The following is a 23,550-nucleotide window of genomic DNA, read 5'->3' as shown; positions in this document are numbered from 1 at the left end:
GGCTCGAAATCTCTTGAAATTTCAAGAGAAAATGCTAAGCATCGAGGAAGTAGTGCAATAGGGATTAGATTGTTTATTTGATTTTCAAGCTGCCAATTCTGGAAATCTTCGAGCTAGTCCTGTAGCTGTTGATGCTCACTAGTATCGTCCATCGCTGAACTCCTTCAAAGTGAATCTGGACGCATCAGTTTCTGAGCTTCAAGGATGTGGTCTCGGGTTCATTATCAGAAAGTGCCAAGGAAATGTTATGGCTGCTGGCTGTAAACATCTGCAAGTTCTTCTGAATGCTGAGCAAGCAGAAGTTAAGGCTGGCATTTTTGGTTCTCAGATGGCTCTAGACCTGGGTTTCCATTCGTTTATTTTGGAATCTGACGCCTTGAACTTGCTTCAACATCTGCAGCAGGATTGTTTTCCAGAGACTGAGAATGGCACTGGCATTCTCTTTCTTAAAAATGTGCTCTATTTGATTAGGAAATTATTTGGCTAGAACGGATCCATAGCCACTCTTACAGAGTTGTGTTCGTACCCATAAAATAGATAAGATTGTTATTCAGTACTTTCATTTATACCCACAAATTTATAAGTCATCAAGTATCAATTACTATTTCAAATGAGAGGATCAAAATAATTACTTCATGAAATAGGATATTATTTTTTGAATTTCATAAAAAAAATTTTATAAATTTTAAAATACTTATTACATATAACAAAACTCATTCCATTTTTTAAGGATTTGTTCCCAATTACGTATATAAATTTCCAATCATAATTTAACGTTTAATTTATTTTCTAAAACAAATTTTATTTGAAAAAAAAAAAATTATTTACAATCTATGTTTTAATCATAACTAAAAATAACTACATTGATTAACTATTTTCTTTTCATATTATTCCATGAACAAGCCACAAAAGAAAACTAGATCTAGAGGGAGAATTATTGAGAAAGCATGAATAAATAAATGGTGAATGGAAATTACATTTCAGTCAATTTACAAACTATTAGAAGACTTTCTTTAAGTAGGCAAAGACTCTTGTTTTCTAAATAAGGAAAAAGAAACTGTAAAATAACTAAATCTTCTACATACTTCACCACAACCATGCATGGATAACCATATCTGTTACCATCAAAATTTGTTAGCCTATTATTACAACTATCCTAAAAATGGAGTCATATTTTGAAGTATTTAATGTTGCAACTTCATTATGTCAACATAAACAAAATTAACAAGATTACCATAGAAAGGTAAAATTAAAAACAAAAAAATAGCAATTCCAGTAATGGCTTTACCCAACATGAAATCATTTATGTTGTGTTTAGCTCTGATTAGTCTAGCAATGCTTAATCAAATAGATGCGAAGCATATTAATCCGGCTGTTCTTGATCCTTGTCTAAGATCTGGAAATAAACTTCCAGGATGTCATGCCAATAAAGGAAAACCTCGTGAAGAAGCTAATAAATATAATCGCGGTTGCTTAAACATAAATCGTTGTCGCAATCGGAAATTCAAATGATAAAATGTAATGGCAAGGCAAATATTGTGTAAACTAAGCCAATTAAAGGTCATCCCAGGGTTAGAAGATTCTTTGCTTGTGGAGTGGCACTTCGTAATTGCTTGGTTTGGCTTCAAGACAATTTACTCTCTCCTAGTTGTGTGTTTGTGAAACTCTTATTTTCTCTTTGCTTTCTACACTTGCTTTCCACTAGTGTAGATGATTCTGAGTTTGGTTTCGTTGTGAGTGATTGTAAGCATTTTATTCCTATGCTCGTTTCCAGGTATGGAATATTGCATATTGTTTGTTACCTTTCTATGGCAATTAATGAAATATTTATTAATTCTAATAATAATGTAAAATGAGCTTTTGTAATTCAATCATCATATATCTATTTATTAGTAAATTATGTCAATAATCATTTTGACAATCTTATCCTGTTTCTTTATGAAGATATAACTACATCTCAAATGGACTTTTTTTTTTTTTTTAATTCATTGGAGGCTACAGGGCTACCCTTGTGGTCGAGAGAACTCGAACTCGAGAATTTCCACTCCTCACATAAGTAAAAAGACCAACCACACCACCACCGGACTCTATTATTTTTATCAAAATATAACTTATTAATTATAACGTCAAACATTATAAATACTCGTATATATCAGATATAAAACTTTACTATCATAAGCAAACAGAGTTCATTGGTCTTTTAACAAATTAAAAGAATTGTGTATATTTTTTGAATAATAATACTAAAAATAAAAGAGATACTATTAGATCCTCCACTTGAAGATGATGTTGACAAAAGATGTAAAAATCTTCATAGTACAATTAATCTTTTAATTAATTTGAACGACAAAATAATAACTCCTTTAGATCTTCTACACCTTAATTGTTTTTCCAAAAACTTATAACATGTGACGTACACAAATGAATTCTCGCTACTATTCATCAATAGCATAAATAGAGAAATGTGTCACACTATCAGGCTCTATTGATTGAAGATCTGTATCTGCAAATCAATATCTAAAGTCTTCAACCAAATAAAATCAAATATTATATTTTTCATTTAATAATAAACTCCCACAAAAAAGGGACCAAACAATCACGGAGAAGAGAAAAAAACTCTAAATATGGAGATAAAACAACTAAAAAAATTATTGTACCTCTAAGGAGTCCATAATTTATTAATTTGATCCTAGGAACTAAGTACTCTCTACCATATTTTTTATATGCTTTGCACTCACTTGGAGGATTAGACTTACCTAAACTTGATTTATGCATTCATGTATGGATCCAATTAATCAAAAATTTTAAAAAATTATTTCCATTTTTTTTCCAATGAAGATCACAAATATACTCGTTGCATATATATAAGGAAAATAAGCAAAAGAAGATAATAAATCATCTCAACAATTAAAAAATACACTACAAGAAAATACCAGAATAGCAACAGATTTTTCAATTTGTTGCTAAATTGGTTTAGATGCCGAAATTTTCCGTTTCCAAATCCGTTTCCAATCGTTTCTAGTCCATCTCAATCAAATACAAAATTTTGAGTCCTATTCCGTCGGTTGCTATTCCGTACTTTTCTTGTAGTGATATGTGGTATTGATGAGGCAAAAGAAGACATTGATATGTAAGTATTTTGGTATTTACTTCTAAAAATCTTTTAGGATTGAATTGTATTTACTTCTAAAAATCTTTCTCATATTGATATGTAAGTATTTTGGTAAATTGGTTATATTCTATTTATAATTGCATCTTTACTAGTAATTATAGATTTTATTAATTGAGTAGTTGTACCTTTTTTTGTGTTTAGAATTACATCGATAATTGTAATGTGAAAGTTTGCACTACATTTTAAAAACAAAAAATCATAATTCTAGTTTGTTTTTTTAGCTCTATTTATAATATTAACTTTGTCATGGCTAAAATAATTAGTGTTTCATATGAGAGGATCAAGATAATCACATCATGAAATAAAATACTATTTTTGATTTTTATAAAATTTGTAATTCATAAATTAAAAAACATATTTACTTTATTTTTTGGAATTAAAGAGAGTTTATTAAAGGATCACATTACAATATTTATTATATACAATAAATTGTTAAGTATTTTAAATCTCAACAAAATTTTAATCTAATACCTTTCCAAAAAAAATATTATTAACAAAACAAGTATTTAGTGTCTAAATTTTAACAATAATTAAAAGTAACTACATGAATTTACTATTTTATTTTGAGTAAAATACTTTTTTCGTCCCTAAGTTATTGTCAAATTAACATTACGTCCTTCTACTATCAACAAATAACTTTAGCATCCCTAACTTAATGATCCGTTACATTAACATATCCTTCCATCCAATTTCAGTCTAAACTACCGTTAAAGAAATGTTAAATGTCTAAAATAACCTTTCTGCATGTGGAAAGGGTTACTTTGTTGTTGGAGGGAAAACTAAAGGACATATTGTGTGACTGTTGAGTTTTTTTGCTTGAGAGTGAAGGATATTGTAGAATCGATTTTCATGGAGAGAACTCAATTGATGAAGTGAAGATCCTAACTTGGTTCGTCAATTTCTGTGAGAGGAAGGGTCGATTATCGTGTTCTCCATCATTTGGGCATTGAGAACTCTCTTTTCTAGGTAAAGTTCTATACTTTTTTTAACTGTTCAATATATGGTTGTCACCTTTGGATAATACTAATGATCAATGTTTTTTCTTTGAATTTTAATTGAAATTTTTGTTTCTATCGTGAAGCTTTGATGTAAAAAGAGTAAAAGTTTAGATTTTTAGGGTTTTTGACAATAAAAATTATAATGGAAACTGATACAGGGGCTGTTAGTTTGGTATTAAATGGACTGTTAGTTTCATTTTTTACTATAAAATGTAGTTTGAGGATTATTTGCTTTGGTTTTAAACTGATACATACTTGTTGCTTTGAGACCTTCTACCTCCTGTTTGCTTTGATACACTGTTGTTTTTTTTAATTTAGTTTATGGCTAAAACAATATTGTTTTGGATCATTAAGATGGATGATCGAGTCCAGTATACAATAGAGATGACGTATGGGACTCAGGAAGGTGGTATTGACAATGTTGACCCAGATAAGTACTCACACTTTGAGATGCTAAATAATGCCTACAAGTTGTTTAATATAAAAGCTGATTTTGTTGAACTCATTATTGGGGTAATTAAAGATTGAGAAGGATGACAATGTACTTTTCATGTTTGAGATGTTTAAAGACACTCTTGTTGTCCCAATTCGTGTAATTGCAGTGAATGCAGCCCTTGTGGTGGTGGCTCTTGATAGTGATTCAAATGTTGTTGAAATTGTAGCAAGTAATGTTGGTAGAAATAGGGCTCAAACAAGGGCTGAGGGAGAAACACAAGGTGATGGAGAAACACAAGTTGAGGGTGTTACATAGGGTGAGGGTGTTACACAGGCTGAGGAAAAAGGGTAGACAGGATACTTTCATTCCTGGAGCAAGTATTTGGGATAGTGTTGTTGGAGAAAATAGTTCACAAGTTAAAAGTAGTAAGAGGGGAAGGGGTCAGTATGGTGCAAGGGCAGAAGGGGTCGTGTGAGTATTAGAGGCAAAGGTACAAATGGAATTGGCTTGGGAGAAGCAGGGGCAAGGGAAATGGGCCATTTAGTGGTAATCAATCTGGGCCTAGGATTGGGTTAAGTTCAAGTCCAAGGTATACATGTGTAACATCCCAGGCTCTACCGAGATATTGTCCGCTTTGGGCCCCAGGCCCGCACGGTTTTGTTCCTGGGCCAGGGAACCACCTCCTAGCCCAAAACGCGTCTCGGGAACTCAAGGCCTGCTACTCCTTATGTACAGTACTTCCACCTTGTGCTTAGCCGATGTGGGATTTCGCCTAAGGTGCAGTCCCTGACATACACCCCCCCTTAGGGACTCAGCGTCCTCGCTGAGGTTTGCCCCACCACCAGCCATAGGGACAAGGCTTGGCTCTGATACCAAGTTTGTAACATCCCAGGCTCTACCGAGATATTGTCCGCTTTGGGCCCCAGGCCCGCACGGTTTTGTTCCTGGGCCAGGGAACCACCTCCTAGCCCAAAACGCGTCTCGGGAACTCAAGGCCTGCTACTCCTTATGTACAGTACTTCCACCTTGTGCTTAGCCGATGTGGGATTTCGCCTAAGGTGCAGTCCCTGACAACATGTGAGGTTGAGGATGATTCAGTTGGGCTTAGTGGAAATGGGATTGATGTAACAGAAGAGCAAATGGGAACTCAAAGCCAGCCTCATAGGAAAGGAAAGGAACCTGAAACAACTCACATACTTAGGCACAAATTTAGGGGCAAGAGAGATAAGGCAGCTAATATTATAGCTAAAAATTGTGATGAAAAAGACACCTCAGATGACTGTGAATTTTCTTTAACTAATGATGAAGAAAATCCTTCAACCAATGTAAGAGAGGTTGCTGCAGAAGATTTAGATGACAGTTCTGAATATGAGGATGATGATGTGGTTGATGGGAATGACTCAGATGAATTGAGTGGCTTAGGCTCTGATGTTGAAAATAGGCTTGAAAGCAATGATAAAGAAGAACTTGTACAACAAACAGGGAGGAAGAGACCAAAGTTGAAAGGTCCTTTCAAAAATATGTGTCAAAATCACTATACAAATGCAAGTGATGGCACTATTCAATTTCAAAGAGGTCAGACATTTGATGATGGCGATTCCTTTAGGCAAATTTTTTTCAGATTCTGCTATAAAGGGTGGTTATGTGCTACGTAGAATGAAGAATGATTCAATTAGAATGACAGCAAAGTGTTTAGGAGAGGGTCACAGTTTTAAGATTCATGCTTCACACCTTACAGATGGCACAACTTTCATGATTAAGACCCTCCAAAATGAATATTCTTGCATTCGGCCAGATGGAAATAAAAATCCTAATGCAACCAATAGATGGATTAGGAGAAAGCTTACGGATGAGTTTGAGGCTGATCCTAATATTAGCTATGGACCACTTTAGTTCCAATTATAACGGCAATTTAGAGTGAAATTGGATGGAAGGATCGATTAATGTAACGAACCATTAATTTAAGGACAACAAAGTTATTTGTTGAATAGTAGAAGGACGTAAATGTTAATTTGATAATAATTCAGGGATGAAAAAGTATTTTAATCTTTTATTTTTGTATTATTCCACGAACAAGACATAATAGCACCAAAAAAACTAGAAAAGGAGAATTGCTAATGAAGCATGAATAAATAAATAGAGAATAATAGTTAAAAAAAAAAGTAACATACACAGATGTAGGCAAGAAATTTTTATTTTCTAAAAAGCTCTTTATTAATTGGTTTAATATGTCTGGTCACACATACCAGGTGTAGATAAATCATATTCAATAAATAGAGCGTATATAAGCTACTGCAAAATTTCTTTAAACAAGGGCTCTTGTTTTTTCTAAATTAAAAAAAAAAAAACAAACGGAAAAGTAACTAAATCACCTGTCTAATTCACCACAACCCTACATGAATAATCATATTTATTACTATAAAAATTTGTTAGCCTATTATTATAACTATCCTAAAATTAGAGTCATGATGAGAAGTATTTATTTTGCAACTTCATTATATTGACATACACACAAAAATATAGAACAGATTATCATAAATAGGCAAAGGAGAAATCAGCATTTCCTATAATGGCTTTGGGTTTACCTAACATGAAATCATTCTTGTTGTGTTTGACTTTGATTAATCTAATTATGCTTGATCAAGTTGAGGCAAGGTATTACATTGATCCAAGTGATCTTGATCCTTGTGCAAAATCTGAAAATAAATATCCAGAATGTGCTAACAAGAAAGAAAAATATCGTGAAAAAGCTAAATATAACCGCGGCTACGTAGCGATTAACCGTTATCATCGGAATGGCAAATTTAGAGGATAATGGCAAGGCAAATCTTATGTAAACTAAGCAAATGAATGGCTATGTTATTTTTTTGTAATGTATAATGAGCTTCATGATTTAATGATCATGTATCTATTTTGTAATCAATAATTATGTCAAGAATCATATTTGGTCATTATTGACCATTTCCTTCAATGAAAATAATTTTTCTTTTGAAAGTAATTAAACTTAATTATTTTATGAAAGCACGTGTTGTGATTCATCTTAAAGGAACACGGGGTATGGTGTTGTGGTTCGAAATAGTAATGTCATTTTTGTAGCTGGAATTGCAGGATTTTGTAATAGAAATTTTTGCACCTAGAACAGTAGAAGCAATTGAACTTACGGTAAAAATAAAAAAAAAAACCGATTCGAACCAAATTGGTAAAAATACTTTTGGTCAAGAGGACTCGAACTCCTCACATAAATGAAAAGACCAACCAGACCACCACCTGATTGGTTAATACAAAAGTAATTTATATTACCTTTTTTTTTCATAATTAAATTATCTAATAAATAAGTCAACCAAAGATCTTTGAGTAATTTAGTTAGTTATACTGCTTTAGAATTTTGTATTTGAATTGAGACAATCTAATTTAGTTTTTTTAATCAAAATCTTATAAAAAAATGGCATATCAATTTCTCTGAAAGTTTATAATTCTAAATAAAAACATCAAACTGATAAATTATTCATAATCATCCAAGTAATTAGCAGGCTAATTACTAGTTCTTTTTCTAAATTTTGTAGTCAAGTGCATAATTGTGTGAAAGATAGCATTACATTGAGAATAAATATATATTTTCTACATTGCTTTTTGTTTTTGTTAAGTTTATAGTAATTATTATATCATATGAGAGGGTTGTAATAATCACACCATGATATAAAATATTATTTTTGATTTTTATAAAATTTATATTTTATAAATTTAAAAATGTATATTTATATAATAAATTGTTATATTTTTTAAATTTAAGAAAATATTTTATGAAATAGTTACCATATTGAACTAACATTGAACTAACATTAACCGATAATTTATAACAATAAAAATTCACCACAACCATGCATGAATAACCATATTTATAACAATAAAAATTCGTTAGCCCTATTATTATAACTATCCTAAAATTAGAGTCATGATAACAAGTATTTAAATTTGCAACTTCATTATATTAACAAATACACAATATTGAAAAGATTATCATAAATAGGTAAAGGAAGAAGCAGCATTTCCAATAATGGCTTTGGCTTTACCTAACATGAAATCATTCTTGTTGTGTTTGACTTTGATTAATCTAATTATGCTTAATCAAGTCGAGGCGAGATATTATATTGATCCGAGTGTTCTTGATCCTTGTGCAAAATCTGAAAATAAACCTTCAAGATGCGGTCGTGAAGAAGCTAACAAATATAATCGCGGCTACGTAGCCATTAACCGTCGTCGGAATGGCATATTCAGACATTAAAATGTAAATGTAAGGCCATTTTTATGTAAACCAAGCCAATGATAGGCTATGTTATTTCTTTTGTCATCCTTTTCGAAAATGGATTAATTATCACCTTAAAGATTAATCTCTGTCAAGATCAAGAACATCTCCAAATAGAACTATACTTGTATTTCTTATTCCTACAAGAATATTATGATGTAATCAACTCATATTCAATATTAATGAATTGTTAAGTTTTTTTTTTTTTTTTTTTTAAGTAATAACTCTCCACAATTTCAAAAATTTGTATTGTAATTTGCATTTCGCGAGATCTGTAATTAGTAATCTCTACTCATTTAGGTTGGTCTGCTTAAAAGTTCTAATCATAGGATATCTCCAGGTGTTCAATTTTCTTTTCAATCAAATTAATAAACAAGATTAATACATAATTTTAGTTTAATTTACATTGAAGTGAGCATTAGGTTCTAACATAGTTCTTTCCCATTCAAAAACATCAGAATTTTCTTTATCTTGAAATGACAAAACCTGTGAGTCTAGTGGTTTCTTTCCAAGAATGTTTGAGATTATCACCATTAGAGTTTGACAGGCATGATGCTCCTCCATCTTCTGCAGATCGCTAAAAATAAATGAACTGCGCCCAAAAGGTTGCTCAAATGTCCTGCAAAAAAAAAAAAAAAAAAAAGAAATATTAGACCAAAGGTTACAAAATGTTCATGTTTCATTGAACACAGGTAAAACGCAACAGAAACACTCAGATCGTATGTATTCCCAATGCACAAGACAAAATAAATCAATAAATGAATGAACTTCCAACCTAGCTTTCCAGTTTTCACCAATGATCTGTTTCAGGAAAAAAGAAAACAGAAAAAAGAAAAACTTGAAAACCTTTAATCCCACAAATTCCAAATATGGTATTTTGCATGACATAGATTTTCATCATTCTGAGTTTACAGAACACAATGTCCTGATCAAATTATATGTATTTATCATCTTTCTTGCTCATGGTGACTATCTGTAATTTGAATTATAACATTTTGGTCAACACAATGGAATAGTGTTGCTAAACAAGTTTGTGCATCTACTTTTGCAAACACGTTTGTAGTGGATAAAAGAGGTTGCAGGATGAAGAAATAATGCAAAAGAACTTGTGTACCATCTCCATTTAGGCTTGGCTTCTGGGGGGCAACGAACTTTTGATGACAGTGATACCAGAGCAGTTCGGTAACCATGCTTGAAATCTGATCCATGTTCAACATAAATTCATTAAAATAAAATAAAATAAAAAAAGGAGTAGCAAAATTAAGTTGCATAAAACAAATTGAATTCAGATAATTTCCCAGATGAAGAAGCTAGATTATGAACAGATAAATCACAAATAATTTGAACTTGCATACCTGGATGTTCGGAGGAACCAAAAGAAAGTAGAAGACACAGCGCACAAACAACTGAAGAAAACAGTGGACCATCCAACTCAATAAACTGTTGGAGGTAAAATATTGTTTCAGCTAATACCTCATGGCCATCAAATTTAGAGTTGTTGCTTTCTATAATTCCATTTTCTACATATGTTAAAAAGGACAACAAGGATTTTGAACTTGATCTTTTTGAAAATTTGTAGTTTGCATCATGAAGCTTCCGTGAAAGCTTCCCAAGAATAACAGCAGCAACAAGCCAACGTAGAAGTTTTGAGATCAAAGAGTCCTCAGATGCTGTTTCCTTGGAGAAAATCATTAGACTGGCATGTGATCTTCTAAAGTTAAAATTCTTCTTTGATTCAGACTTCAATGCAGTAGAAACTGCCCACATAAGGAAGCCTGAAAGCTTTACCTGATTCTGTAAAAGACATTCAACAAAGATATCCTTAAGTAGAGTAAGAGTAAAGTAACCGCCACAAGTTTCGCACAAAATACAGAAATATAAACTAAAATGAGAAAAATATTTAGATTCACCTAATTCAAGAAAAGTACACCATCTATAAATGCAATCACAAGTAAACTAACTCCAGTTGTAGAAAACCCTATCAGAAAGCCGTTAAGTACACCATATTAGACCTACTTTTTCCCACTTCATTTTTCTTCACTCTATAAAATATTCTCTGTGGGTACCATAACTAGAACATCATAAAATCTACTTTCTGCCTTATTTTCTCAATTTTTCAACTAGCTGCGTGGGTGTAAATCAGACCATCACATCACATGCATGGAGAGAGAGAGAGAGAGAGAGAGAGAGAGAGAGAGAGAGAGACCATAGAGAAAATGTCAATGGGTGGAGTGCTTCTGAGTATGGCTTGAAGCCCAAACTCTACACTTGGACTAGGCCTTGAGGTATCACATGCACCAAGGGCCTGATAAATTTGAAACAACCCCTCGAATGATAGATTAAAATGCGGTTGATACGTATCCCTTCTCTGTGATATCTTCAATGTTGATATAATTATCTGTAGAACTGAATTAATCAACCAAGCATTTTCCTTAATAAACTTCAAGCCACGAACTAGGAGTTTGTACAGATGAGATGAGAATTCCATTAGGTGATCAAGTCCATTTTTTTGCAACCACTCTATGATGTCTCCGCATAAAATAATATCGGATACAACCTAAGTCCAAATAAAAAAAATAAAAAAAAAATTAGCAAAACAAAGCAAATATTCTCAATCATAAATTGCAAACGAAGTATATAGTTCTTGTGAGGTTATAAAACTAGAAGAATGATTCATTTAATACAAAAAAAATTTTCTCCAGCAATATTGGTTGCATCTGCAAGAGTTTCATCTCCAGCTATATTAGCATCTTAAACATTTTTTTTCATATAGTGAAACAAACACAAGACAACACATGAAACTAGCAACTACCTCTATGGCCACAACCAATTGCAGTGAAGAAAAACTTCTCTCCTTTTCGTCTAGCGTGCCATAGGAGATCTGGAGTATATGTGACAACCATGGTAAGAGACCAGAGTCTTTAACTAGATGAGTAGTCATATCATGAAATCTGACAGATTTCTTCACTACCTGCAAAGGAAATTAAGCCACCGGAATATCATATTTCCCCACCTCCTAACAACAGCAGAGACGTAATCAAACGCAGTCCTGCAACTCAACAGACTAAAATATATAGAGATCATCTAGGACCACTAGGAGAAGCGCTGTTCCATATATTTGGGTAAACCATAGAAGACCCACTTTTCCATTTCATTCAATACAAGTTTTACTCGATCCACTCATCCACTCATCCATATCTTTTAATTGCCACTATAATGTGAATAACATCATCATTCAAAACATATCAACGACCAGTGAAGCACATAGAGAAATTTATTATTGCAGAAAACTAGTCAGCTATGCAAACAAATTCCTCTAAAATTAAACAAAAAATCATTCAAAACATTAAAAATATCCTATTAAGGGGCAGTAAGCACAATCATACAAAAGCAATGATTTGAAGAAATTCTCAAATGTAGGGGGATAATATGTCAGGAATAAAAAGGAAACACAAAAAAAATACAAGTTGGCAATATATTTTACCAAGTCATCTGTAAATTAATAATAGGATAAACAACATGATGTCTCACCTAATAAGGATGAGGCCACACATATATTGCTTCAGATACACATAAAGAAACTTTGTTCAGTACTATGCAGAAAGCCAAACCAGTTTAATTCAGAAGTATGTCAAGGTTTTAGAAGAATTCTGCTCTTATGCCTTTTAGGAAAAGTTTGTATGCAGAAAGCCACACATATATTGCTTCAGATATACATAAAGAAACTTTGTTCAGTACTATGCAGAAAGCCAAACCAGTTTAATTCAGAAGTATGTCAAGGTTTTAGAAGAATTCTGCTCTTATGCCTTTTAGGAAAAGTTTGTATCAAAGTTTACTTGATAAAACTGGTCAAGATGAGAAATCTGAAATTGAAAAATGAAGAATCTCCGGATAAGAAATTTCAAAATCTTGTGTAATTCATTAATACTCCAAAACACTAGATTCAAAAGTGGGAGGCCACTAGTATAACGTATAATATCTTTAGATAATCTCAAATTCTTGTTTCTTATGCATTTAATTAGCCAACATTTCACAGAAATTAATGGGCTATGCAACAAGACATCATAGAAATGTGACAGAATTCTACTGCCAGGAAGCATACAAATAACCTGAAGTATTAGTTCCTTAGACTCATTATCTGCAAGAGGAGTAGCATAAAAACTCAGTAGGGTCTTAATAATGAAACCATTCTTAAATATTTTTGCATCATCATCTACATTCAGTCCAGCACATGTTAGACGGAGCATCCACAGCCTCTCTGCTCTGAAGTTAGCAGAGCTACTCCGAAACAAAGTATCAAACATAGGTATTTGCTGCAAAATCAAATGAAGTAAATAAATTATCAATCTACAGTTCAAGTTGCAAAACAAAGAAAAACATATAAATTCAAGCCCAAAAATTTGTTCTCATAAAGCTTATACCTCCATGTTCACTTTAGAAGAATGCATCAAATGCTTACTTATGGCTGTAAAATGATCATTTGAAGGATCCAATAATATGAAGGATGACTCAGCAGCAAAAAGAGCTATAACAGAAGGAATTTGCTGCCACGCTTCTTTGATTCCATTTTGAATGTATGTCAACAGAAGGTGAAGCCGCATTATTTCCTTTTTCTTTTGGCATCTCTGTAATAAATAATTTGAGAAGTAATTTAACTGACAAATGAAAGCAAATCACACACACCTATAAGTAACAGGAATGTATTGTCTGACTCAATATCATAAGTTCCAGCTACTGTACTCAATATCCCACTGTACATTACATCTAGAACTCCAGGAAACCTATTTATTTGAAATGTTACAATAAAAGTTAAAACATTGTTAAGTTTGTTGCTTTCTTGCATTAGAAAAGAGCTATCTATTGTCCTGAATATGGGTGTAAATGAGCCGAGGCGGTTCGCGAACTGTTCGAGCTCAGCTCAAAAAGAGTTTGAAAAAGCTCGGCTCGAATCGAGCTTGAGCCTAATGATGTTCAACTCGAAAGCTCGTCGAGCCTTATCGAGCTTTTATATATACATATATATATAATATTATTTTAGGTTATCGAGGTTAAAATTTTCTGAATTGAACACGAGCCTCAAGTCGAGCTTGAACCAAGCTCAAGCTTTCATCGAGCCGAGCTCGAGCCTAAATTTTCAGGCTCGTTGATTTTTGAGCCGAGCTTCAAGCCTGGCAGTCAGGTTCGAGCTCGGCTCAACTCATTTACACCCCTAGTCCTAAACAGGATGACATATGCAAATTTAACTGAACTTCTAAAGCATCAACCAATCCAAGAACCTAGTTTGAAAACAAACATGCACATGCACGAGCACACAAGGCAAAGACACACTCCAACTTAGATGCAAACTCACCTACAGAAACTCAATGCACATGCATAAGTGCCACAAACCAGAAACAGCAGAGAATGAGCTTTACCTCTAATGCGTTCTTATACCTCATGAGAGATTCATAACCCAGTTTTCTCAACCCAAGACTAGGTGAAGAAATGCTAATAAATGTGATTGCAAGCAAGCCCAAACCAGCAAACTCCAAAGGTTCAATATAACCCATCGGCAGGACATGAATGCAGAACCGCAACATAAAAATAGGATCATACCGACATATTTTGTCAACTCCATGACAATTTGTCTGCAAATAGTATAGGTGTAAAATATCCCAGAGATACACAAATATGCAAGTCATTAAAAAGAAAAACTTTGGTAAAATGGCAAAGGATAAGGCCCTACCATGTGAAAATTCCTTAGGTGCTCTGGTTCAAACCTTTTTAATGATAAACAGTCATCACTCACAATTCTATTGTAGGGAAAATGAAGAACTGTTGCCAAACACATCTTGGGGTCAACAGGAAGGATTTCTCTAAATTGACTTCTTTTATGTTCTTCAAATGCTTCTTCATCAGTCATAATATTAGAAGATGAGTCCTGGTCCAAAGCTCGTATTTTTCTTATTTTCAAAGCAGCACTTCCCCACAGGTAATCCAATTGAACAAGATCTTCAGAGATTGATTTATCAATACATTCAATGTCATGCATTAGATTGTAAATCTCCAAGTCCAATTCACTAAGCGTTGCACCATAGGAAGACAAAAACAATAAATACAGTTCTTTAAGATTAATGTCAGTATCTGTTACAGAAGAACCACCACTCTGAGGCTTCAATTGAAAAAGTACTCTAAGTAGTTTAACAATTTCTAACTCCTTCATAGAAGGCTTAATTGTTTGCAGATCATTCTTGCTGTTTGGATGAGGGATAACAAGTGATCTCAGAATGCTGGACATAGGCCTAAAAAATTCACCAATCTGAGAACTACATGAATCTGTGATCGAGCAAATGGTAGACAAAAACTGAGAGTGGGAAAGAAGCAGCTGAAGATACAGAGTAGATGAAAATTTCCCACCTGACAACAATGTTAGGATACTACGAAGAATACCCAAAGTTTTAGGATCCTCAAACCTATAAAGAAGAGATGATCTCATCAATTGTTCAAGAAAAGGAATATCTTGCAATAAGATAAGAACATCACACATCTCTGCTGTTAATTCAAGAATAGTTTTCAGAATGAACAATTCCAAGTGTCTATACAACTGTAAACAATCAGAACTCTTTTCTCCACTGGAACCATCTGCAACTAAAGGGAATTTCTTAACCATGCATTGCCAAGTACCAACCAAAATCTTTATGAACTGCATTCTTGATCGACTCTCTTTATTAGAAACCATTTTCAATGAGATTGCTTTCGAGTTCCCGTCTTCTTCTTTTGGTGGAGATAGAATCTTATTATCCGCTTGAAATAACAACATCCTGCAGAATGATACCTTTGCAACAACTCTATTGATAAGGTTTAGTGACTGGCTAAGTGAATAAAGTTTTATTTCATCAACATCAGAGTCTAGCAGCTCATCATGTCCATCAGAGCGAGTAAGAATGGAAGTAAATATATTCAATCTCTCCCTTGTTTTCATGTCTCCACTAATAGCAAAATGGTACCGTAACATGTGCATTGCCTTTCCCAGAAGACTAGCATCCACCAGGTTGATAAGTTCTTCAATAGATGATGGGACAAGCTCATCATAATTTTCCTGAAAAACATACCCAGATACAAAGCTCTTCCAGTTACAGCAACCACTTAATAGTATTTTTGAATAAAAGGAAGGTATATTAGTGAACTGCTTGTGATACTGCTTTTCAAATTTCATGAAAACTGAATTCAAATATGAAAATGCAGCTGGCAGCAGCAACATAAAGTCCTCATCTGAAAGAGGCATTTCATTGCTCTCTTTCACCATCTTCCCCTTAAGATGACATTTTTTGTTCAAAATTCCTAAGAATAAGTATCCAAACACTGATAGATGCAGGGGGCTCATGTCAACAAGAAACAACAACAATTTAGCTTTTGTCTTGCTTGTGCCATATATGCAGTGAGAAAGAATTTCTACTGGGGTGCTCAAAATAACCCTTGACAATACCATACTTAAAGGATCAAGTGAATTGCATAGCATGTTCTTCTTCCAGTGGACAGCATTGACAGCTTCTAGCAAACAAGAGTATGCAAAATCCAATTCAAAATTGGTGGCAAACTTCAATACCCTAAAATAGATTCCCTCAATAAGGTTAACATTCAAGTTTGTCTCTTGCATTTCCCAGAAAGTATGGAACAGTGGTCTCATTGTTGCAGGCTGCTGCAAATAAGTAGATAAAATTTTGAAAGCATCGCCAGCAATACAAAATCCAATAGAAAAAGCAGATGTCCTACAGGATTTATGAGCATTCAAACCCTTTGCTTCGATTCTATCAAATATCCAATGGGCTAAATCAAAAAGCTCAAATGGGCAAGTAAAGTGTAGCAAAGCATGCAAAGCATAAAATGATTGCAGAAGAGGCAACACATCTTCAGTCTTAATACATAGATCTACCTGGTCCATCAGTTGCACACGTAACCTCTGTATCAGGGCTTTGAAAGCCTTCACAAGCCGCTTTCTCATGCCATCTTCAACTTTAAGTAAGTAATGTTGCCCATTGGACGAAGACAGCAAGAAATTAAAAGTAGTTGCTAGGATATCCAAGAAATGACGATCTATTTGATGAATTTTCTGCTGAGAAAAATTAAGGAAAGCCTCTACATTGTCCCAAAAGTTTCCCTCTGTAAAATCCTCATCAATAAAATTCTCATCACAGTCCAATGGATACTTGAAGGATGCCCTCATGGAAGGATGGCAAAATATAGTTTCAACCACTTCTTGAATAATCTTAGCTGAAAGAGGATCCTTGGAATTAGGCTTCAAAACCAATAGTTGAGCAAGCATGTGCTTCATAAGAAAATAACATATTTCAGCCAACTCTTTCAATTTAGCCGATGGTTTAATTCTATATGACAATTGCATCTGATAAAACCAAAATAAAAGAAGGCGAAAATAGGAAACTACAAAATCACTTGTGCATTTGGATAGTTTAGCGATGAGCAAATCTTTTATCTTTGAAGGCTCAAATAAACAATGTCCACTACTACTTATAATTGCAGGAAACAGCACATGAAAAGGTGCCTGACTCAGAAAGATGCCAAATGCAACAGCAGCAGTAGATTCACTAGCATCAAAATCCATATTAAGCATTGTTTCTTGAGCAAAAGCGTTGTCTTCTGCGACTTGAGGATTAATCATAGAGACAGCCTTTTCTAGACCAGTGACGAACACTTTAGGCCACAACTTCAAAACACCAGCAAGAAAACTTTGCTCAAGAAAAATTACTGTGGATAAGAAAGGTAGAGGAACTTGAAGATGCTGAAAAATGGTCATAACCATTGGAAAATTCTTTAGTAACCCATCTGATGTTGTACACAAAATTGCAGAAGAAAAGGCGTCCATTGCTCCATCAACCTCACCATCATGGCTACGCTCTATAATTTTTCTTACTTCATCAAGCGCTCTTGTGAAAGAAATGTCAACAGGAATATCTTTTTGGTCAATGAGAAAAAAGCAGCAGGTCTTTTGATGCAATATGCTCTCTGCAAAGAGCAATAAATTCTTCAGCGGTTGCCATTCACAGAAGAAATCCATAGAATCACAATCCTGAAGTGCCTCAGACAAAAATGATCTAAGCAAAGCAGCTAACAAGCTTGCATCTACCTACAAAAATTTAGTTCTCATTATGTCATGCACAAGAGCCTTGCAAATTATAAGTTAAAACACGAAAAACGTACCTGAGTTTGCAAGAGATATTTCAATGTATTGCCCACATAAAAAGATATCATTGACTTATCTGGTAATGAAAAGGATCCAGATTCCGAACCAAGTAACCTCACACACTTCTGCAAGACACATATTACGAAAGGACTGAAATCAGGTGAAATATCTGCAAGGAAAACAAGTTAAAAAAAATCAAAAAAAAAAAAAAAAGAAAAAGGCATCACTTGCAATTTTTTTGGAGGAGCATAAAGAGCTGATTGGCATCTCATGCAATCCAGTCAAACCAGACAGGAAAACAAGAGCCAATTTTCAGGACTTCCAAATATTAAATAGAACTCCCTCCGTTCGATTAAATTTCACAGTTTTTGACTTTTCACAAGAATTAAGAAAATGATTGAATCATCTCAACTCTAGAAAAAAAATAAGGGTAATTGACCAAATTACCCTTTAATTAATCCTCATTCAATTGAAACAAAGTTTAGTGCAATATCTAGACAAGGATAAAGTTGGAATAAAATAATTAGTACTGTGATTTTCTAAAGTGTCATCTAAATGAACACAAAAAAAAAGGTCAAAAACTGTCAAATTTAACAGAACGGAGCGAGTATTAATAGTTTTGTACAAAAGCAAGGTGAATAAGAGTGGCTCTTCCTAAGGTTGTGCAGATTGCTTCTCTACTTGATCCAATGGAGAAGAAATTTTAATTATGCAAGAATTACTTGTTGGTAGCAATAATGTTTAATAAGTACATAGACAGTTTGAGATGAGGCCACTAAGAACAGAAGAAGAATAAGGTAACCCAGGCCTCATGCAGACTTAACAAGGCATTGCACCCAGTTCTATAACTAGGTCAGAATAGTAATCTCACAAAGACATCGTTTCTCCTTATAGAATGTAGAACGTGAAATTTTCTATGATATTCTCAACAAAACACAGTCAAGTGGAGTAATAACGATCACAATGAAATCGACTATTTTCACGACCAAAATTGTTATTTCGAAAGGAACTACATGCACAACCCAGAAAATATACTGGCAACATGGAAGGGGAATGGGTGTCTCATATGGATATGCATCCACATGAGGAGCCAAACCAAAGCTTTGCGGTGACCAACATGACCAATTTGTTACAGAAGGAATTCAAGATGCAGAAATCCAGGCCCTCAAGGAAAGGATAAAGTCAAATAGCAATCAGCCAAAATAGAAAGGAAGTGACATATCTGCATATAGATACCTAGCAGTAGTTTTAATACAGATGCAAAACCATATGAAGGCATAGCTTGGACAGCATTTATTAATACTCTTTATCTTTTAGAACACAAATATGTCATTCTGCCCATATTCTCTCTAAAGACAAACACTATCATGAATCCAAAGTTCCTCTCCAATATATCAGAATCTATGCATTTCATAACTGGAAAATTGAACAGTCTTCATCATGAAACAATGTTGTGTCTATCTGCCTATATCATTCCACATTCACTCTGGGCAGCAATGGTTAAAGCGACAAATCCACGTAAATACCAATATACACGCCGACTGATGCGTCCCACATCGCCCGCGGAGTACATCCTGGGCTAGTGTATACGGCTGGATTCAGTCCTGCCTCTACGAGTTAGCTTTTGGGGCGAAGTTAGGGGTCCAGTCCCTTATCATTTGGTATCAGAGCTCTGGCTCCGTAGAGTCGGTGTCTCATGGGGTTCGTCAGAACGCCGACTGAGGCAATCGGGTCTTATGGGGGTGGGGATGATGCGTCCCACATCACCCGCGGAGTACATCCTAGGCTAGTGTATAAGGCTGGGTTCAGTCCTTCCTCTCTGCGCTAGCTTTTGGGGCGAAGTTAGGGGTCCAGTCCCTATCACCAACTATAATCCAGTTGCAATTTAGACCAATATATTTCTCATCATATCGACTGCAACCAATACATGTATACACCAACTATTAACAAACTTTCCAATAACAAATAGAAGGCCACAAAATCATTCCACATTCACTCTGGGCAGCAATGGTTAAGGCGACAAATCCACATAACATACCAATATGCACACCAACTATAATCCAATTGCAATTTAGACCAATATATTTCTCATTATATCCACTGCAACCAATACATGTATACACCAACTATTAATAAACTTTCCAGTAACAAATAAAAGGCCCCCAAGACCTTCTTTGGTTCCAGTAAACTCTCAAAATTGAAAAAACCAAATTGTGGCCGATAAGTATCAATTAGGTACCATATCGATTTGATCAATGGGTCTATTGTCCACATATATCTAAGTTTAACAAAACAGTTCAATGAAGAAATCAACTAACCACAACTTGACTAATCTTTAATTCCAAATTAGCTGGAGTCAGCTATATTGGTTCCTTGTCCTCCAATCCACCTAGTTTAAGGCTACATCTAGTGCAACACTTCTTTGTTCACAACTTCTCCCCAACATCACCCAAAAATTAACAAAAACAAAGACCTGAAATATGTAAAGAAAGGAAGCGATGAAGTGGTCAACAATGACCACCACTAAATCAGGACTGAGGCTGAGCTGAGTTGAGTTCATGCGCAGAAAAGAATGGGAAGCACATTCATATAATGATTTCCTTTAAATGTGCAAATTCAATTCATAAAAATGAAACATGCAATATAAGAAAAGGAGAAAGCATTCAATCACCTTTAAATTCATTTAAATCGACAGTATGTTTCCTAACTGCATCCCAGTATCTAAATAAATTATTCCCAGTAGTAGAAATAGCATCACAAAAGAATGAGATGACAGCTGATGACAAGTTGTGCGACACTTCTGTTCCTTGGATCTCGCCAGATGATTTAACTATACTGTATCCCGGTAAAAATAAGAACCACGCAGCTGTTTCATGTGAGTTTTGGTCAAATGCACCCGTACTTGCCATAGCTGCTCTTGCCAAATTGTATGCTTGAACCTTTATTTCACTAACTGGTGAAAAGACTAGCAAATTAAGAAACGACTGCAGATGCTTGTACATCAGTGGTGGAGTTCTCGTGGCAATTCCACTCACAGGGGACCATCTAACAAACCCAACTAGAAGAGACAATAAAGAGCACTGGAGATTAGATGGCAATTCTGAATTATTGCTGAGAAGATTCACAAAAAAATCAAATGATCCCTCCAACTCACTGGGCATGATCACCTGTACAAGGTTAAATTAAGACCAATGTAAGAGTTAATGATCAGAAACGGTTTTGGGGAAAAAAAAATCAAGAATAGTGATGACTTCAGAATTTAGACAAAGTCATAAAATTACAGTCATCCAAATCCATGATTTATTCAAAACACATACAGAACTAATGGCCCATGCACTAGGTGTAGAAAAGGGTCAGCAACAGGATTCTACCAGAACAGGATCACGAATAACGAACACGCAGAAAGTGCTGTAGTAAAAGAAGAGCCTATGTTATTTAAATTGCAAAGTGCAGCTCAAATCTTTACATTGGCTAAAAAACCCTAGCCCGCATACCAAGAAACTTGAAGTAGCAGAGATGAATCACTCAGAGAGTTGAAATATGAACTTGCAAAACCTACTAAATTTCAGTTTATATGCCATTTCAAGTAACTGCCAAGGCAGCAGAGGAACCAGCATCAAAATTTAGTGTGCTACTGTACAGTCAAAGGAAAAATAAGTCCCAGAAACCAAGCGGGGCAAACTTCAAAAGGCTGAACAAACAACGGACATTATGACACAAATGAAGACTAAATGACCACAAAAATCCTAAATTCCCAAACACTAAAAAATTTTATCAAATTCCGTTAATCCTACCTATTACATAAATAGACTTTTTTTTGTTTTAATTTTAGCAACTGCTAGCTCTCCATCAAAATCAACTATACAATCATAGCCATTTTCTTATTAATGGTGTTCAATACTGCAAGTAGATTAATTCCATAAGAAAAAAAGATAAACCAAAAGAGAAGGCAGCATAGAAAAATTAAAAAACAAATTTGGGAAAAAAAAAAAGAATAGTTCTGTTTGAAGAAGAAAGAAAATAAAAATGCCTTTAAGTCCAAGTGGTTTGAATTATAGCGCCTACCAGCTGCATTGCTTGTCCTACTCCCTCTTTTGATTTACATGTCAAGTAATTAACATTTAATTCAGATACAGTAAGAACATAAACCAAAAAAAGAAAAGGTTATATGCCTAATTAAAAAATTAAAAGAATTGAACAAAGTTGAAAAAAAATAAAAGTACATATATTTTGGTCATTAGGCCTAAAAAATTGAAAAACAAAGGAACTAATTTAAGGCATAATAACACAAACCATATCTAAAGCAAATAGAAGGCTGATTTCGGCAAAAACAAAAACACATATAAATTAGGTTGTGTACTAAACCATTTAAGCCAAATTACCAAACTAAATGTATTTCAGTTAATCCGTCTTCAGTTCAGTTTCTAAAACTATATATTTTAGGTCATTTGCTTGCTTCAGCTTGGTTTTAGCACTGACAAAACAAAATATATTGTTTAATCAATTTTTTATTATATTGAACAAATATTTTTATATATTTAGACACTTTTTTAATCAAAAAATTCAACTCAAATTCCATAAATCCATTTATTTTGGGCCAAAAATTAAAGGCGAAAAAATTTCTAAAAAACAAATAAACCAACGAAACTGGATTGTTTTATTTTTGTTCAATTGATTGGTTTTTGCAGAAACTCAGTTCAGTTTAATTTTTGAATTTGTTAAACAAAATAAAGTGAACCTATCATATGCTCACCCCTAACAATCACAGAACACATTATTCAAATCTTAAGATATTTTTCACTGAATACTTTGTCTTGAAAAGAACCTTTATTTTTGTATTTGAAAATACATATATACATAAATACATACATACATACATACATGATTAAAAAAAAAAAAAAAAAAAACATATTTTGAGGTATATCTTATATCTAAACTTCTTGGAAAATTTAATTACAATGTAATGTCACATGAATACTGAGAATTGATGAAATTAAATTACAAAATTTCATTAAGAGACATTCTTGCTACGCATCTCAAAAAAACCAATATGCAGCCAATGTTAGTTCAACAGTCGCATGTGATAATTTCTTCAGTAAGTAATAATAGTCTGCACGCTTTAGAGATTTTAAGTCCATATCCAACGGCTGTAAAGGATTTCACATACAAATCCTTGCAGCTGTAAAGAATTTCATATTGTAACACATGCCAAGACACAGTTTAATCAGACCCATTAAGAATGACATGCTTTTAGATGTATGGCAAGATCTCCAACCCAAACAGAACTTGAGGTGATATAAACACCATGACATAAAAGAAACACAACTTAGTTAAACCAAACACATTAACCTGAAGGTTTCTGCTTCATTTGAGCAGATGGACTTGATAAAGAATAAAGCACAAGACTTAGGAAATTGAAACTTACAAGATAAATTTTGAGAGCATCAAGAAGCTTAGACTGGA

At 33.9% G+C, this 23,550-nt stretch overlaps 1 protein-coding gene across 2 annotated transcripts; it reads right to left on the bottom strand.

Annotated features, from left to right (window-relative positions):
• Positions 1-9,250: 9,250 nt before the first annotated feature.
• Positions 9,251-23,550, bottom strand: EMB2788 (ribosome 60S biogenesis amino-terminal protein; the record flags this gene model as incomplete). Of its 2 annotated transcripts, none has more annotated exon segments than XM_037639882.2 (12): positions 9,251-9,528; positions 10,024-10,108; positions 10,265-10,703; positions 11,116-11,466; positions 11,722-11,880; positions 13,019-13,222; positions 13,331-13,534; positions 14,324-14,536; positions 14,635-18,030; positions 18,105-18,256; positions 20,759-21,254; positions 23,513-23,550. In XM_037639882.2, coding segments are annotated over 12 exon segments (5,960 nt in total), but the record flags the coding sequence as incomplete, so codon positions are not given.

Source organism: Jatropha curcas, chromosome 7, assembly GCF_041381405.1.
Source record: "Jatropha curcas cultivar XTBG-Jc1 chromosome 7, XTBG_Jcur_1.0, whole genome shotgun sequence".
NCBI classification, from domain to species: Eukaryota; Viridiplantae; Streptophyta; class Magnoliopsida; order Malpighiales; family Euphorbiaceae; genus Jatropha; species Jatropha curcas.
The sequence above is the reverse complement of the archived record's forward strand: the minus strand, read 5'-3'. Positions and strand labels throughout refer to the sequence as shown.